Source organism: Primulina tabacum, chromosome 10 (genome assembly GCF_025594145.1).
Source record: "Primulina tabacum isolate GXHZ01 chromosome 10, ASM2559414v2, whole genome shotgun sequence".
Taxonomy (NCBI): Eukaryota; Viridiplantae; Streptophyta; class Magnoliopsida; order Lamiales; family Gesneriaceae; genus Primulina; species Primulina tabacum.
Genome location: NC_134559.1, coordinates 5,874,650 through 5,894,487, shown reverse-complemented (window position 1 = coordinate 5,894,487; position 19,838 = coordinate 5,874,650). Strand labels below are relative to the sequence as shown.

At 32.6% G+C, this 19,838-nt stretch overlaps 2 protein-coding genes across 2 annotated transcripts; both read left to right on the top strand.

The window, feature by feature from the left end:
* Positions 1–2,266: 2,266 nt before the first annotated feature.
* LOC142505732 (WUSCHEL-related homeobox 11-like) lies at positions 2,267–4,685 on the top strand. Its single transcript, XM_075618835.1, has 3 exons — positions 2,267–2,911; positions 3,716–3,891; positions 4,540–4,685. The coding sequence occupies exons 1-3, from the start codon at positions 2,323–2,325 to the stop codon at positions 4,555–4,557; spliced, it is 783 nt and encodes a 260-aa protein (XP_075474950.1). The 5' UTR covers positions 2,267–2,322; the 3' UTR covers positions 4,558–4,685.
* A 6,310-nt stretch (positions 4,686–10,995) lies between these two features.
* Positions 10,996–17,480, top strand: LOC142505696 (vacuolar lysine transporter YPQ1). Its single transcript, XM_075618779.1, has 13 exons — positions 10,996–11,087; positions 11,355–11,628; positions 11,999–12,041; positions 12,905–12,931; positions 13,020–13,112; positions 14,060–14,211; positions 14,946–15,114; positions 15,189–15,320; positions 15,917–16,036; positions 16,381–16,401; positions 16,773–16,831; positions 17,036–17,126; positions 17,229–17,480. Exons 2-13 carry the CDS (start codon positions 11,393–11,395, stop codon positions 17,292–17,294), a joined length of 1,209 nt encoding a protein of 402 aa, XP_075474894.1. The 5' UTR covers positions 10,996–11,087; positions 11,355–11,392; the 3' UTR covers positions 17,295–17,480.
* The last annotated feature ends 2,358 nt before the right edge of the window (positions 17,481–19,838 follow it).

The window sequence follows — 19,838 nt, the reverse complement described above, 5'->3', positions numbered from 1 at the left end:
AATTTGTAGTTTTTTAAAAATTTAGTCTTGTGTGAATATAGAGGGGAGACAAAACTCATGCAGAGTGGGAGCGACAAAGGAATCAAGGAAAAGCATAGCTTTCATATGTGCGCTTTTGTTCCTTTATTGCAACATTCATGTACAGTTTAACATGTCCGACATCATTCTAACATTCCGATGAAAAAACAACTAAAAGTGAAAAAAAAATCCAATTTATTGGTGTAAAAACTAAATTTTGTCGATTTAAATAACCAAATATCAAAAACATGTTAACTTATAGCACATCTTTTGTAATTTTTTCCAGATCTATTGTTACGACAGTACAGTCTTGGACAATTATTCCCAATTTTTTTTTTTCAATACACAAAATTTCAAATATATCTACATTCTCCCAAAATATATCCCTACATAAGTGGCGTTTGCAATAAGTTCTTCTAATTAATATAATTATTTATAGTCATTACTATTAAATGGACAATTTCTTTTGTTATGTTTTTTTGAAAAAAGTTATTTGGTCCCTTGTGTCTCTTTCTTTGCGATTTTGGTGTTTTGTGTTATCAAATTTCCTTATTAGTATTGTACTTTTCGTTTTTTGGTAAATTTAATAATTTTTCATCGGAAAAGCTAATGTGACACTGAACACGTCAGCACCATATTGATGTCACATCAGCACTGCATTGGTACCATATAAACGACATGTTGGGGAAAAAACTAAAATTTGCAAAAGAATATATATATTACAAATTAAAAATAAAACTTGAAAAAAAAAAGCCATAATCACAAATATACAATTATATAGAACAAAAAATAAATTATCTCCTAATATGTTTTACATATATAATATTTCAAAATAAATTTTCCAGAAACATTTTCTCGACAGGCCACAAATGCAATACCAAAATTAAATTTGAGAAATTTCCTTTATTTTAAAAGAGATTAAGATTTCATTTTTTTTTTCTTTTTTTTTTAATTAAAAAACAGAGAAAGATTACGAATAAAGCTGAAATGCAACGACCAGGACAAGGATAAGGTATCTAGATTCTGGACATACAGATTTAGCGTCTATTTAGAAGGAAGGATTCGAAATTAGAATATTAAATACATCACACTTTTTTGGGTATTTTTGAATTTAATGAATTAATTTAGAATTCCGCCTTTTTATTTTTAAGTTTGGTTATTAAACGATGTGATGAATTTCAAATGATTTCATATGTTACGAGAAATTTTTTTCGTCATTGCAATCTAACGGTTTTCACAGAAAACGTAAAATATATGTACATTTGAAGAACTTGTGAATGAATAATTGCCTTGATATTGAGGAACAAATCTTTCTCATAAATTGGAGAGAACATTACTATTATGGTATTTTATGTTGACTTCGTCATTTTTTCGTCAAATTTCAGTGTTAGTTCGGTATATTCGAAAATTTTAGTTTTATTTTAATGAGAATGTTGATATGACGTTGCGGTAGCATCAACTATTTTTGTGACGTTGTAAGCTCATACAAAACAAAATGCTTGTCGGATCTTATTTTGAATGAAATATACGTGGAAGTATAATAAGACTTCAATGTTTGCGGCTCCTCCTCGAACACACATTATCAAATAAAGAATATATATATATATATATATATATATATATATAATTGTTTCATAAGATGCTCAATTAATCACTTAAAACGCCTAATTAATAATTTATTAAGATTTCAGACATAATAAGGCAATCACATGGAAACATGGACTTCCTAGGAAACATCCAATTGTACTTTAATTTGGTCTGTTTTAAACTTCTTATTAGCATTAGTTTAAATTCTAAAGCTGCACAAATTCAGACCATCAACAACACAAACACTAAAGTAAATATAATTTCACACTTCTTTAATAGGTTAGTCTTTGTAGATCTTTTTCATTTTTTTATTTATTTATTTTTAATCTTATTTGACTTGTTTTTATTCGGGGTCTTCTCTTTTACCACTCATTTAATATTATTAAATTAAAGCTTCTAATTATTAAATCAATAAATTTTCGCAGCATCTTTATGACAAGCTTAAGGGGATCTAACTTTTAATTAGGACACGTACCCGAACGTGCACATACAACAGATATACATACATGTGTGTGTAATGTAGAGATATATATATTTATATATATATATATATACACGAGGTCAAAAGAGTCATTTCAGTGCATAACATTCCTCCATGGCCTTTAAATACCCTAGCTAGGCACCCTTGATGTGGACTAGACTAGTAGACTTACAAGTTGATATATATCTACTTGCCGTCAATTTTCTTTCGTTTTGTTTACACTTTGTTTAGAATTAATGGGCGATCAAGGCCAAGATGCTGGAGGCTCGCGGCCGAGCTACGGCGGTGAGGCCGACCAGAGAAACGAGCCGGTGCGGTCGAGGTGGACCCCGAAACCTGAACAAATCTTGATCCTCGAATCAATCTTCAACAGCGGGATGGTGAATCCACCCAAGGACGAGACGGTGAGAATCCGGAAGATGCTGGAGAAATTCGGGTCGGTGGGCGACGCCAATGTCTTCTACTGGTTCCAGAACCGCCGCTCCCGCTCGAGGCGTCGGCAGAGACAAATCCAGGCCAGCCTCACAGCCGTAGAGCTGCCGCAGGGCCCGGAGCATGGTGGTGTCGGCGCAATTCAGTTCGATCAAATTAATGCTGTCACTGCTGGTTTCGTGCCACCTGGTTCCTTGTCTTTCTCGGCGAACATGAGCTCCTGTTTGGTGGGCTCGGGCTCTTCTTCGTCTTCTGGGATTGGTGAAAACACTTGTATTCCTCATAATTCTCATGATTTCTACTCGTTTTCGGGCCATTCGGGCCTGCAAGAACTGGAGCATAACCCCATTTTTTGTCACTCTGATATTGCTTCCCATTTGCATTACCAGCCTGGTGAGTAATCTTGTTTTTTCTTTCAAGATTTCAAACCCTAAATTTTGCGTCGCCCCAATATCAACGGGGTCGGTTAAATCTATCGTTTTTTAAAAAAAAAAAAATTTGAAAATTAAATTTCAGTCTCCAAATATTATGAAGTCATCTCCCACAAAAATTAATGGGCTATGGCCTATGGATCAAGAACTTTTTGTTATATTTTGAAATATGATTTTTTTCCCCTCAAAGTTAATTTCTAAACCAAAATGTAACCTCACTAAGCTCAAAACTTCGCCAATAAATTTACCACTACTATTACAAATTCTTGTGGTGCTAGGTTTCGGGTTCGAATTATTATTATTATTATTATTATTAATTTTTTTTTTCAGGTTCAAATTATACTAGATTCTTGTACGGGTAAATTTAGAAAAAAGTGGGGAACAAAATACAAATGAATGGTACAGTAAACCAGACAAGAATCCATTCCGATGTCTATTTTCAAATTTCACCCCTCGGATGTATTTTTTATTCCCAAAATATCATCGTTCTCAATATTTTTAATCATTTTGGAAAATATATTTCCATCATTTTCTTTTTTTTGTTAACTAGCCAGCATAATCATTGCGCTGAATTCAACTTCTCACCAAACCTCAAAATATCCATAAAATTTTAATCAAATATACTATATTTTAAAATTAAATAATATTTATTGAATAAAATCTTACATGGTTTTTAACGCTGATGTTGAAATTTATACCAAAAAATCTTTATTAAATATAGTTAGCTGATCATCTTAATTATATTTGTGGACGGCATAAAATTCAGGAGTGATAACAGTGTTCATAAATGGAGTAGCAACAGAGTTGGCGAGGGGTCCTCTGGATATTAAGGCCATGTTTGGTGGAGATTTTGTGTTATTTCATTCTTCAGGAGTGCCAGTTCAAGTCAATGAGTATGGATTTCTGGTGCAGAGCTTGCAGCATGGTGAAAGCTATTTTCTGGTAATTTTTTTTTTTAAAATTTTATATATCATTAATTTATATATTTAATTTATTTTTTGCATTGAAATTAGAGTCCCAGAAAACGTCAGCCCAGATTTTAATTGTTCTCATGTGAATATGCACTGAATTCCATCGTCGACCTCATTAATTATTAAATCAATTAGTTTTATGGCAAATAATATGTTTTTTTTAAATAACTTTTTGAGTTCTAAAATATATATGTTTATCTTCAAAAAGGTCTGCAGAAACTTTAATGAAATGCTCGTGCCACTGAATATATATGGTATTAAAAAAAATATTTAACTTTAATATCTGATAATTCAAGTGATAAGAGGTTCCATTATTTTTTTAATTTTTTTTTGAGTTGGAGAAAACTTATATAATTGTAGTTATTCGATCATATCGCGATGCCACGAGTAGTTATTCGGCATCTCTCTCGCCTATTATAGTTCAATATAGTATAAATATCTTTCACGAAAATGCGACAATATGTACTAAAGAGTTTATAGTTTACAGGTGTGATGAACACGAAAATGTAACTTCGTCGTAGTTGGATAAAATCGTCGCCGGAATGAAAAATTGAGGTCGGGGGAGCTGACATGTTGTTGTTTGTTGTTGTTCCTGATGATTTTCTTGGAATTGTTTCAGGTTCCCAGACATTCATGAATCCAAGTGAACGACACATGCTTGTGGGAGGTTCCAACGTTATAATAATTTGGGAAATAATGCCAAATTTGTTATTTTTAGAATTATAATAATTATTGTTAAATAATATATTGATAAATTTCCCTTTTTGTATCTTATTTTTTTGTTTTCATTTGTTTGGTTGTTCTCCGGCTTTGTGGAAATTAGTAATATATATTTCTCCAGCACAATCAAAATTAAATTTTTAGAATTTATATAATTTCGCACTTGGCATCTATTGTGATATGGCAAAAACTTGTGTGAGACGGTCTCACGGGTTGTATTTGTGAGATGGATATCTTATTTGGGTCATCCATGAAAAAGTATTATTTTTTATGTTAAGAGTATTACTTTTTATTGTGAATATGAGTAGGGTTGACCCGTCTCACAGATTAAGATCCGTGAGACGGTCTCATGTCGTGTGATATAATCCTCGGGAAATTTTATGCATTCCTACTGTATAAATAAAATGAATTGAATCGAATTATGTAACCAATATTCTTTTGAGTCAGCAAGAAATTCGATTTCACTAGGGCTTTAATTCAAATACGATAAACAAAATGTACTAAAATTATAATTAAATTTTCTTTTGCAAAGAGCGACAAAGAAAACTACTTAAATATATATACTATTAATTAAAGTTAAATTCCCTGGAGCAACTAACTTTTATTGTGTTGGCGAAACGTTTCTATAATTCCAAAAATATCATTTAGCTAGCCATTCAGTTTCATGACATTCCAAATTTCTCTTTTCATCTTACCATTTTAATTTTAAAAAAATTGTCAACTTTCATTTTATTTTATTTTTAAGAAAAAATAAACCATTTCCTTCTCCATTTTGTCTATAGATCATAAACATTAATGTGTGTGTCAAGACCCGCAAGTCGTACATTAAAACCATAGTGCTGGAAGATTTTAAATTAAAACATGGAAATACTATATACAATATGTATACTTTCTGGGATTTGGATCATCTGCTGTGGCTGAACATGTGATGTGCTCTTTTTACACGAGATGATCAGCTAAGTTTTCAAATTTATGTGATGTCCATCAGATGATCAACTGATCATCTCGTGAAAAAAAGTGCACTGCACATAATGCTGTATTTTCAACCTCAGTAGAGGATCCAAATCCATATTTTCTATGTACAATATGTATATTTTTTGCATTGCATTTATATAATGTGGAACATATATAAAAGTGGAAAAGTTTTAAAGCAAAAAAGGAAAAGTCTCAAGATTATTGAAATTATTGAATAAAGAAGGCCAATCAACATCTAATTATGAGGCAAAGTGATACCCATATGTTCATTCAAGCTCCAAGTGGTGGATATCTTAGGCAATCGTCGAGTTTATAAGAATCGAATTTAAAAGGTGAAATTATTTTATAAATAGACATGGGAACAATAATACAAAGGAAATATAATTAATTGAACAAATAATTATAACACGAAAATATGAAATTTAATTTTATTTTTTTCGATAAAATAATTTTTTTGGTCTATTAATTTGTTTTATTTTGAGTTTTATTCCATTAAATTGTCATGGTTTTGGTACATTAACTTTTTGTTATCGGTTATTTGGACCAGTCGCTGACGTAATATATCACAAGTCAGCAATTTTCGATATCAATCAACGTTTCATGGTCTTATATCAGTATATTTCGGTGTCACATCAACAATTTGATCAAAGTAGTCGATCAGAACCAAACTTCGAAAACTTAAATAAAAAAATATTATATTCTAATATTTTTCTTTTTCAATTTGATCACTTTCCATTTGATAAAAAAATTAAATTGATGATTCCCAAGACTTATGCATGCATGTTTCAAGGGCTTTAACATTTATTGCAATTCATCTGAGCCATTATTATTCGGTATTTGTACATCATTACATGACATTATTCTAAACAATGTAATAATTTCATATTATTCCTACGAAGAATAATGGCAAATCCAGTTTGGCCATGATCAAAGGTTTAACTTTCAGTTCTGTTGGTCCACTTGCGGTAATTTGAGATAAAAAAACCCGAAAATAAAGAATAAACTGGATACCGAGATTTACGTGGAAAACCTCTAAAAATTATCAGGGTAAAAACCACGGGTAAGATGAAAAGAAATCCACTATAATATTTTGTGGTGTACAACTCACTCATTGTGTTTCCAAAGAGAACACATATTTTCTTAATACAGGAGAATAAACACCTCAAAAATATTATAGAACTAATAGGAGGAATGAGAAAACTCCAAAGGAAGCTTGAGAATGGGATGATTTGAAATGAAAGAATGATGCATCTATTTATAGTAGAATTTCGAGGTGTGAAACCGCGTATAAAACGCGTTCCGTCTGAACGCATCATTTCATTTCAAAATTCTTTGACATTCATTTAAAATGTGCACCGGCCAACTTATTTTGAATGGATGACTTGGCGACAAGTTCTTCCTCAAATGATTTTTTTTTCAACTTATCTTTGTTTTTAGGAAGTTTAAAACTAAAATTATTACAACTTGAAAGATCTGGGTTTTTGGTATATAATAGGAACAATCTATATTAGGAAAAAAATACAATTTTGGTCTTATATATTTGTTTTTATGTTATTTTAGCCATATATTTTGTCAAATCACAGTTTTAGCCTACTACCTTTTTCTTCTTCCACAATTTTAATTTTTTTCTGACTTGGAATTAATGAAGCGTTGATGTAGCGCAAACGTCAAAACCGATGTGTGTAATATCACATAAACATTTCAGGTAAAGAAATGACTAAAATTGCCAAATATTGAAAGATACATGACTAAACTCAAAAATTGGCAATATAGGAAAGTAAATCACAATGAAGCAAGACATCACATAGAGGTAATCAGAATTATAATTTTCCATTTATATTATGGTAGGTGAATTATATTAAGAGTATGTCTCTTATAAGACGGTCTCACGAATCTTTATCTGTGAGACGGGTCAACCCTACCGATATTCACGATAAAAAATAATACTTCTTAGCATAAAAAGTAATATTTGTGCATGGATGAGCCAAATAAGATATATGTCTCACAAAATATGACCCGTGAGACCGTCTCACACAAGTTTTTGCCCTATATTAAATATAATAGTATAAAGTAATAGAACATTTGTATTTTTACTTTCAAATTTTAATATGTATTTACATTAATCCAATGTTTTAAAAGAGGTGTGCAAATAATTCATTTAAACTAAATTAAGAGAATTTACGATTTTAGTAATGTAACTTATTAATTTTTCATTTTTAATCCAATATATTTTCGAAGTGCAATTTAATGTAGTAGATATGTCCTTTATTTTACTTTTAATATTTTCACCGAAAAGTAACGAGGTAACGGAAAAAAAGAGAAGATTGTTAACACTTATTCGAGTGTTTGTAACAAATATCTCCCCAACTCAGGAAAAAATATCGATATATCTATATATTCTTTTGGAATTGATTATATTAATTCCACACAATCGGAAAATTGGAACTATCAAGTATTTTATTTTAGTATGTACCAAACGTGTGATGAGTGAGAAGTAGGCGTTTTGTCTGCTGAAACCTGGAAAAAAGTTTAATGAAGAGTCCGGAATTCAATGGAAATATCTTAATTATTTACCTTTTAGTATATCCATATTAGCTCACAATGATCATGTTTATTTATACAACTTTTTAAGCCATTTTTATTATATAGTTTTAAGATGTACAAATATAATAATCAAAAGCTATATTTGGTACTGTGAACTAAATTTTTTTAATTGTTTAACCACATATTCCATGTATGATAATTGTGAGTGGGAGCACTCATTTCTACCACAATTGAAAAAGTTTTAAATTAGAATTTATAAGAAGACCATGTTATTTAGGCAGTGTTTGCATAAGATTATGATTATGTAAAAACGACTAGATTTATAGATTATGAAAAGGTGGTGAAAAATCAATAGGATCGGTAGGTAGTGCATGAAAACAGAAGTGAAAATTGGATAAAGAGTAGGTTTTTTGTGAGACAGTCTCACGAATCTTTATCCGTGAGACGAATCAACCCTATCGATATTTACAATAAAAAGTAATATTTTTTCATAGAAGACTCAAATAAGGTATCTGTCTCACAAAATACGATCCGTGAGACCGTCTCACACAAGTTATTGCCTTGGATAAATATATAAATGATTTTAACATTGATTTTCTATCACTTTTGTAGAAGTAGAATTAACGTTCCACCAACTTTTGGATTTCAATTAAATTAAACAAAAACTAATGCATAGACTGAGTTTAATAAACTCACAAAATTATTTTTTAAATCTAATGAAAAGAATCACTTTTTTTAGTGATAACAACAGTTATGCTCAAATTTTTTTAATCATGTTCCGATTTATGTAAAAAAAAAAAATTATCAACAAAATTGAGGTGTGACTAACAATGATTGGAGTGTAAATAACATCACTCTTGTGAAAATCGCAAGTTCTAATTAATCAATCTACTGATTTATATTGTTTTATACTAGTCGATCTTCACTCGATCATGCATCTCGAGGCTTTGGGCGAATACCTCACCCTCTCGTTTCGATGACAACAGAACCAGATGAGCTACAAGTTATCGATCGTGCAAATTATAGTAAGTAGGATATATAAGAAAACCATTATATATTATAGTAGATAGAACAGTACCCGAAGTTGTTGGCTTTAAAGAGATATATTTGAGATGATGATGCACTTGATAAATAAGAGTATCGAGTAGGCGGAAAGGCGTGTGGGGTTAAAGATCTTGTTATAAATCCATTCGAGGGAATTGCCGAACCCCTCAAAAAATTCAGGGAATATGTTGGTTGTTGAGATTTACAAACCTTAATAAATTATTAGCACTTTTTTTTTCCCATTTTTGTATCCACTTTTGTCCATCATATCCATTCATTTTGAAGTTATTGAAACGACGAATATTATCGGAATCCCGAATCGAGTAGTTTGTCGGGACCAAAATGTTTACGATACTCCTACTTGATTAAAACGAGCTGAAACAAAAGTAGCTAGATTATAGATTTTCAAAATTTATACTCTCGAGAAGATCAAGAACTTGTCGTTTCACCAAACTTTTCTTGTATATGCCAATAAAGGATCACTGAACTTTTCAAACTTTTTACGGTAGATTTAATTTGGGCCTTAAATGGGCTACTGGAAAGGCATTAACATTATATTTGGACATCTTTCAAAGAAAACAATATCATTCTGATTTCTAAATAAAAGGGACAATATTCAGATTATTTGTGTAAGTATGTTACAAATAAAATTATTATCAGATTTTTACGCATAGTAGAAGTAACTTTTGTGGAAAACTATAGATTCCAACCAACTGGATTTGTTGTTGGGTGTCTTATTGAAGACAACATTCTTCTTGTTCACAAATTAATTGATAATCTCATAATGTAACTTGATATGACTAGAGATGTAAACTAATATGTCAAACCGAGCCAACATAGATGAGACTCGAGTTCGACTCGATTAAGATTTATATAAGCTCGAGTTTCATTCAAGTTAGTTCGAGCTCGGCTCGTTTCGAAATTACTAAGCTCGCGAGAAGCTCGACCTTTGTTAGTTAATAGATCGTTCATCATCTATAACGAGCCTAGCTCAATATATACTAGTTAAGGGAGCTCGTTTTTGTGCTCATTAAACATATAATAGATCTCAAGTTCGAGCTTGATTCAAGTTTATTAAAGATAGAATCGAGCTCGAACATATAACAAAATATATCTCTTAAACTAATGACAAAGTAAGACAAAAAAGTGTAAAATCATTCATAAATAACCAAGATGAAAAACTTAACAAAAAAAATATGATACATCTATGCTCGATAATATTAATGAAGGATCTTAAACGGGTTTTTTACCTAAGTCGAGCTTCGAAGAACTCGCTAGCAACCCACGAATTTGATCAATTACTCTTCTTGCTTTCCCTATGACTAAGTTTTGTAGTCTTTTTGAGATGGGATTTCTTGCACCAAATGCATCATTGATTGCTCACATAAATAAAAAAATTATATATATCTACACTATGAATATCTATTTAAATAAATAAATAAATATATATAATATATATATATATATATTTAATTATATAAATTTAAACCAAAAACTAAAGCCCACACTTTATATATATATATTTAATTATATAAATTTAACCCAAAAACTAAAGCCCATACTTTTAACTATAATATATATATATATATATATATATATCTCTCTCTCTCTCTCTCTCAATCCGAATAAAATTAAAATTGTTGGGGATTTAGCATTACAATCAAACAATTCATTAGAACAATAGGGGTCATTTTGATAGTTCAAAGAGTTGAGGGGTAAATTGGGAATAACAATGCAAGAGAATCCTAGTCCTAACATGCAAAACCTAACGTAGGTTTTTAAAGCTGCGTTTCTTCCACCCAACATAAATATATTTCTCTTCGCCAAAAATCTATACACGAAATCACTGGTTCAAGTAAAATAAACACCGCATTCTGTTTCGGGGTAATTTTTTTTTATTGATACTCGTATTTTTGGAACAGATTTCTTGCCACAAATCTACTGTAAATTTCACTGGAATTGGATTCCTCGTGATAATTTTGTTGCTGCGACTAAGAACATGGAATTCTCAATCCAGAGCCTTTTTACGTTAATCGATCCAAAGATGGATCTTTTTCTCTCTTCTTGGCTTTCTGGATTTGTGCAATCCTTGTCTGGCGTTTTAGCTTTAGAGTAAGATTATTACTGAATGTTATCGCTTAACTGGTGCAGATTGATTGAGATTTGGGTTCTTTCCAATCTCTTTTGTAATGGGGCTATTGAAGAGTGAATCAATTATTTGCCCCGTTGATCAGAAGTGTTCCCAATGGGCGAGAAAATATATGGGTTATTGTATTTGCAGCACAAGAGATGAGTTTTCTTTGGCAGTGGGTTTGATTAGTGTGATGAGTTGGTGTGTGGCTGAAGTACCTCAGATCATCACCAACCACTCGAAAAAATCGACGAATGGAATCTCTACTGCGTTTCTTTTGACATGGATAATTGGGTAATTCTTGTTTTAAGTTTTCACTGCCACCTTTTTTTCCTTGTATTAATCATATATCAGTGAAGTAACCTCGTCTATCAATCACACATGTTTAATTTGTCTCTAAGAGGAACATAATTGAACTAATTTTCAATTTAACGGAAACCGCTCTCTTGCTATGATCGAATTGATTTCCACAACCTTTTGGTGAACTGCTGGTGCAATGTCTGCAAACATTCTTTTTATTATGGTTGCGGACAGAACCGGGTTACACGTGTTGCTTCTTGTTTCTTTATCTGTATCGGGGATCGTTGCAACATAATAAACATGTTTTCTAGTGGTCATAAGCAAATCTATTGACTGGTTCCCTGTCACTCTTTTCTTTTTGCAGAGATTTATTCAACCTTTTTGGCTGCATCCTCGAACCAGCAACCGTAAGTTGTTTTTCGAGTAATGCTGATGCATCAATAAATTTTTGTACATATCAGAGACGACCTGTGCTTGCTCTGTCTTAGAAATTTTCTATGACATCCATATGCCAACACAAGTTAGATGCTGACATAAATTTCGGACTGCTTCAAACCATGTGACATTATTTTGCATGAATGTTTTTTCTAGTCTGTGTTGCCAAAGACATACAGATCCGATGAAAATCTGTTTGATTTAGAATGCTCCTCAAATATTAATTTATTAAGAAAACAAAAGGCCTCTGAGTTATTGCAACCATAGTTATTAGAAACACAGAAATCGTACACCAAGGCTCGGCCCTTGTGCCTCGACTCATGCAAAGGAACAGTCTTTCAACAAAACGTGCACCTCAACAATGAAGCCCAAGCCTTGGTGCACTTTTAGGGCTCAAGATACCTTTTAACCATATCTTTAAAACAGCATAGTAAATCAAAAATGAAATTCAAGACAATAGTACTAATTTACATATGCACATGCATAAATAACTATTTGTTTTATGTTGCAACAATGCAAGTTAGTGAATTTGTTCATATACAGAGTCTACTTTTTTTTTCTTCATCTCTGAGCAAACATTTCATCAAAGCACTGTTCTATAGCAACCTGTTAGCATCCTTCCTAAGTCTTTACAGCATTGAACTGGTGCTAATTTATCCACCGGCAACTTATTTATAGGAACAAACCCTCGGCTAGTGCCTCTATATGCACAATATCAACCAAAGTTGATAATTTATTTTGATATTCTGAGTATTATTAATTTGCTGGTCTTTTATGTTGTGTTGGTTTTTTCTAATATAACATTTTTCATCCTTGACTACACTTTTATTTGCAGCTTCCAACACAATATTATATGGCCGTGGTAAGACATCATTCTTATATCGAAATTTAAATTTCTACCTTTAGATCAAAGTTGATAATTGACATTTATAGTCTTTTCTTGCATGCAGTTATATATGGCGACTACCTTGACACTTGCCACACAAGCGGCATACTATGGGCTTATTTACCCACGCTTAAAATCCAACAAGAGGAGGCATGAGGTTAGAACTTATAAGACGTGTTACAGCTGAAGTTTCTCACATCGATCCATAATTTTTTGTGCAATCAAAATATAATTGTACTTCAAATACCTGTCGAAATTTTTTATCTTGCTTATGTGTAATGTTCTGCGATGATGGTTTGGGATTCCGTATGCTAATCAAGAAACTGAAAATGAAGGGAGTTGAACTTGGATTGCCAATTTTGGTTTGGTAGGATAGCCTGAATATCTGTGGTTGGCACACCACACACACAAGAAATAGGAACCGCGGGATACTTATACAAACATGAGAAATATAATGGCAATAAATGATGTTATGCAACGAGTAAATTAAGGAAGAAATATATTAGGATCAACTGGGCCATTGGTATAGTTAATCTTTTGATACGATATTTATATCGTTAACATATTATTTACAAAATAATGGGGTATAGCCAGAGTGGGAAAAGGGATAAGAGGTGTAAAAGAATTTGGAATCACAACTTAGATTCTGAACAATACCGTGCCATGTGACAGCTATGTTGCGGAATAACTCAATAAAATCTGACTTTAAGCTACGGAAAATTCTTATCAGTTTCTTAAAGACTTTGTTGTATTTCTGTGATTTGATCATCGACATCATTAAATTTTACTATCAGGGTTGTTTTGGTTGGCTACATGGATCTCTCTTTTGTCCATGATATTGTAAAGACTGTTTTGAAATTTCCTTATGCCCTTGTTAAACATACGCCAGCATGCAATCTAAACATCACTCTGCTTTAGGAACAAAATGATCATAATCCCCAGTATGGCACGCAAGCAAAGATCTTTACCAACTATTATTATTACACATAGTTTATTCTTCATTTTAATGATGCAGACATTTTACCGATCTTCATCCAAGTAAATTTTTTTTGTCGAGGCACTCAAACTTCAAATAAATATTTTTTTTTCCTAATATTTTATAAGGATTCACAAGTAACATATGAAGAACAAAAAAGCGAGTACAATTATGGTGTTAATGCCCAAGAAGTCAACAATGTAGAGAAGTGTCCAAGCTCTCCCATTCCTTTTCCAAACAGTTCTCAAAGTAGCTTACATGAAGACAACCGATTTCTTATGTAAGGAATTCCTCTATCGAATTGGAATGCATACTTACTTTCATGGTGAATATTGCGTATAATTTCTTGATCTCCATGCATGCAAATTATTTAGACATATCAGACTACAGTATGATTTATAACTTGTTTATTTCCTCTTCTCATGTAATTGCTATTGGGAACTCTTTCCTTCAAATTGAGATGTAACTAACTAGGGTAACCAAACTAGATAAAATTTCCGTTCTTCAAACTTTACAAACATCTCCATTATAGTCAAAATACTTGTTGACCTGGTTCTTCACTTATTGCACATGTAAATAAAGGTCCAGATATGCTGTTTACACTTGATATTTATATCACTAACTGTCTCTAGTGCAAGCAATTGTATTCACAAGGAGTGATCTTAGTAGTCAAGTTTGCATGCATTTTATAGTTGATTGCCTTCCTCTTTGAGACTTTAATAGCCCTGGATATTTTTCATGTTAACGGGCAAGTTTAGGTGCTTAAGAGAGCCACTAGTTTGTGTGAGAATGAATGCTATTACTATATTAAACATTAATCACATATCACACTCATGACATTCTTTTTAACATGGTGATGTGGAGTGCTGGAATCTTGTGTTTTGTACTTTTGTTTGATGTTCCTGTTCATTGAGTTGGATGACCTTTCCCTAAAGTCTGTATATGATGGATTAACTGGCCTGGTACGAGAGTTTGAAGACGAAACCGACCACTTGGTGTTTTGATTTCTTTTAGGTCAGCAAGATCTCTTTCAGTTAGTCATACACCTACATCAGGATCCTTCCCAGCTCAGAGAACTCCGCCTTCAGATGCTGAACAGCAAGGGCTCAAAGAGCCGTTGCTCAATGAAGTAAAGCCAATGTCATCTTCGCCTTCTCCAAAACCTAAAATCTTGTTCTGTGTGGTGAGAGCTTTTTACAGCTTCCTTTACAGAGTCGGAACAATTAGAATCTGGTTTTTTACATTCACTTACTTCAGGTTTTCTTGGTGACGTTCTTCCTTGGAAGTTTCAACCTGAAATTATCAGGAATCCATCAAAATGATATGAAATTAAAGAGCCCAACTGGAGGAATGGTTTTTCATGTTAGAAGGCAGCTTTTAAAAGCAAAGGTTGAGATTACTTCTAATGAATCATATTCTTTAATTTGTATGTTTTATGATGTGTCTACGGAGGGATGAAAACAAGTCAAATCTAGTCAAATACTGGCCATTTTTATATCCAAGCTTTGATCTCGAATGAATCAAGTCAAATACTAGAAATTTTTTCATATTCGAGCTTGGTCAAAAAAAATTTCAGACAGCTCAAAATTTAAAACATGTCCATTTTGAACTTGACTACAACTAGGATCAAAATTCGAATTTGTCTAGATTCATTTGGTTCTAACTTAATTATATTAATTTTAAGACTTTAATTTGGGCTCGAGCTTATAAAATATTAACCAAAATGTTAAGAGCTGGCAAGCTGTCAAAAATAGTTTGGGCCTAAAGTCAGCTTGAGAAATATGTTCACATGTTTGAGCTTCTATAGTTCGAAAATATTGAGTATATTTAGTATCATATTCAAGTTGACTCGATTCGATTGCATCCTAATCTAGCCTGTTATAAGTTGCTTACTTTGTATTTTTCTTTTCCAATTGCACGAGTAATAATGTGAATGAAGTTCTCTCATACGTGTGACAACATTTTATCAATCATTGTAATTGCAGGAAATTAGAATTTTAACACAGGGAACTGTTGCTGCAGAGAGCAATGGAATAGGATCATATCTTGGATGGGGAATGGCAGCTGTTTACCTTGGTGGACGTCTTCCTCAAATTTTCCTAAATGTGAGCATACTTTATGAATTCCCATCATGAATGTATGGTTTCATCCGTCCATGAAATTTCATTGCAAACACTAGTTAAAAGTAGAGCTGACAATGGTTTCTTTTGAATCGTGAACCGGAACAGTTTGTTCCGAAATCAGAATGGAAACCAAGAACACATACGGTTTGATTCCGGTTTCTAAAAATTAGAAAGCTAAACTGTAATCGCCTCTTTTAACTAATTATGTTTAACTAGTTTCATAATCTTACTAGATGCACCAGTTTTTTTTAACTAATAGTAGTACTATAAATTGTAGTAAAAAAGCATGGAAAGTTCTAACTTAATGTCTTTCTTCATCTATGCAGATCAGAAGAGGAAGTGCTGAGGTTAGTATTACTTTTATTTATATATGTGAGTACCACCATATATGGCAAATGCTTAAATTTTTTTTGGGTGCAGTGCAATCATACAATGCAATATCTGTTCTTGATCCTCACATTTTATCAAAATTTCATCCATTTCTACTTATTTTCACATCTGTTTCTTTTTATTATTATTATTAAATTAGATATTAGATGTTATTGTTTTATAATTTTACTATCCATAAATGCTTCATAATTATATATTTTTCAATCATTACAACTGTAAAAAATTCTCTGACTATTATTTTCAACTCTTGTTTTCGGTTCAATTAAACATCTGAATGCTGGGAATAAGTTCTCTTTTTTGTTTCATTTTTTAACGTTCTACTGTGCAGGGGCTTAACCCGCTAATGTTTGTCTTTGCTGTGGTTGGCAATGCTACGTATGTGGCAAGGTGAGTTACTACACCATCATACTTTTACCACCATGTTTAGTTTTTGTTCAGCTATAAAGTGTTCATTCGAGCTGCCGAGGGAGGGGCAGTAACCCCACTCAATCAAATTTTTTATACGTGATTTTTTTCGAAATTTCAAGTTTCGCCACCTGGTTCCAAATCCTTTGCAATTGAGTTCTGATTTCTATATTGTTTCTTTCTCAGCATTCTTGTTAAAAGCTTGGACTGGTCAAAAATAAGACCAAACCTGCCATGGCTTGTGGATGCAGGAGGATGCATGCTTCTTGATACTTTTGTATCCTTTAATACACAACCTCACTACTTCGATTGTTCTTTGTGCCCCGAGTATATATATTTATCTATAAAAATCCCGGTCTCTTCTTAATGGATAACACAGATACTTATTCAGTTCATATACTTTCGCTATCGGTCCACTCGGGAAGAGGAAAAGTGCAGAGATTAAACTGCTATCGGGTTCCTAGGTAGCTGCTATCTGTTCAACAGTTCTGGCATCCCAGATCAATTGTTTGTGATATGTTTCACTCTGAGTTTTATCAGGCAGACACTGATATTTATTTGTTACGGAATACTTAGGAACATGCAATATTATTTTTGGCCAATTGGCGCATAAATCTTTCTGGACTTTCATGAGGCATGGTTTTGATTCTTTTCTTGTTGGCTTGGTCAATATTTATATGTAACTAAAATTTAAAATATAATTTTATGTTTGGTAAATTTTTATCTAAAGTCTGATTATATTGGAGTAATTTTTTCATTTTCTCATAGAAGTACGAGTAGTATGAGAAATGGGTATTTTTATGTTTGGTATTTTGTTGATTTCTGAGGCGGATGCTGAGATATTGGTGGTGACACTTGCCTTGTCCAGGCCTCGGCCGTGGCCACGCTCCGGTCAATGCTAACTTAATTTGGCGCCGGCGGGTAACACTAGAAGACCGCACTTGGCTCGTCCAGACTCTTCATGTCGAATTCAACCTTGCGAGTCACATTAATGTCATGCGCGGATATCGTAAATCTTCTCGCATAAAATGTGGGATGTTCCTCCACTAAGTTAGAGACTTAGAGCTGATAAGCTATCGATAGGTCCGAGCTAGCATCTTTCCCAATATCATCGTCTATGTTAACACCCACCATCGGACTTCCAGCTGGGTCGAAAAGGGCTCGACCACTCACTGGATTTTTCGGTCCTAAGACCGATGACAGATCAAGAAATGCATGAAAAAATTCCAAAGACTGGCGTGGCGGTGTATCTTCTAGAGGGATAGTATTCGATTTTCTTCCAATATTCTTCAATGCACCCGTATGATTGATCTCCTTCACCCGGATAGAAGGGTTTACAATAGGGAACGAGAAACACCTCAATTCGTCGATAAAAAGCCTCTCTTTCGCTGATACAAGCTGTTTGAGTGTTTCTTGTGTGGATTCGATATTGTTTTCTTCCGAGAGCTTCTTCTGTTGGTGATTTTTTAAAAAGTCAGAAGGCAAATAGTTGTCTACATCATAGATTTCTTGCCAGTGTTAATCAAAATCCGGCACAGTATTTTCATACTTCAACTCAACCTCCTTAACCTGGACAACTTTCTTACCAATACAGCAGTTACTAGCTCTTTCTATCCAAAATCCATTTCTTGGCAGCAAATATCCTTTTCTTGCGATCATTTGAAGGAAAACTCTTCAAAGAAACTCTCGTGGGATTCGCCATCAATATCAACTATTCCAACTCGCCTCCGATATTGATGTTGTAGGCGTAGCGTTGAAAGATCTTGTCCATGGAAAATTCAGGCCATATCCATCAACAGAAGAAACCAGTGACGGTACTCTTTGATCATCAGTAATCAAATCGTGAGACTTCTCCTGTTTCTGCTGCTGTTTTTCGACCTCTTTCGGATCGTTGCTTCCACTGAAATACATTCGTGCATAAAAAATGCTTAGCTCGGTGTCATCAATGGAGATCAGTCCGCTCTCAATTTTGTGAAATTTTTGCAATATCTTTGGGTTTCCATAAATTTCATGCGCATAAACGAACAACGGAGCACTCTGCGATTTGCATATATCCATTTATTGTTGGGAAAGTACATTTTTCAGAAATTTTAAAACCGTCTATTCATTCATAATAATGCAAATACATTGTCTTTACATTGATGGAACCAATAACATAAATGAACATGTCTACCAAAACGCAGTGGAATAACATATTAAAATTGAACAACATAAATAATATAATTTTTTCACCAGCCCCATTTTGAGAGGGTTTTGCGTGGATGAGTGATATAATCGTTACTCATTAAGCGAGAGAATCCTTTCAGTCTTTAAAATAATTTTTAACATAAATTGCAATATATATAATAGTAATAACAATTATTTATAGATTTTCAGAATCTAATAGATATCAAACTTACGTACAGAACATATTATGAATTTCATGACTAATTAATATCGGTCAACTATATTTTAATCCTCTAAGAGGTAAGGTAGGAATCATTAATTTTCAGAATATATATTTCTACCATTTGTTCATAAATTTTAGTGTTTCAAATATACAAATTTTGAGAATCAATTTTTTTTAAAAAAAATTATATGATGGTCGGTTCTAAATCAGAGTACACAAATTAAAACAGAAATCCCACTTACTGTAATATTCTTAACAAAATTTCGGTTGGTATTTGAAAATATTTTGTCCTCGCTACTGAAACGATGCTCGAAAGTAAGGCTGCTACTTATTTAGAGTGATATGTTTAGAATTTTGTGTGACGATGATTCAAAATTCGAGTGGCATTTATAGAATAAAAATCTGAATGTTAATATCCAATTTATTGCTATTATCGTCCATTATCTGTCGTAACTTCAAATTAATTATTCTATACAAGATTTAAATGACTGCTGACTGTTGAAATGGTATGCCGAAACTTGGTTGTTGAAAATGGTTTGCAAAGATTTCCATTTTGAAATTGTATAATGAAATTAATTCTATGCTGAAATCGTTAACTTT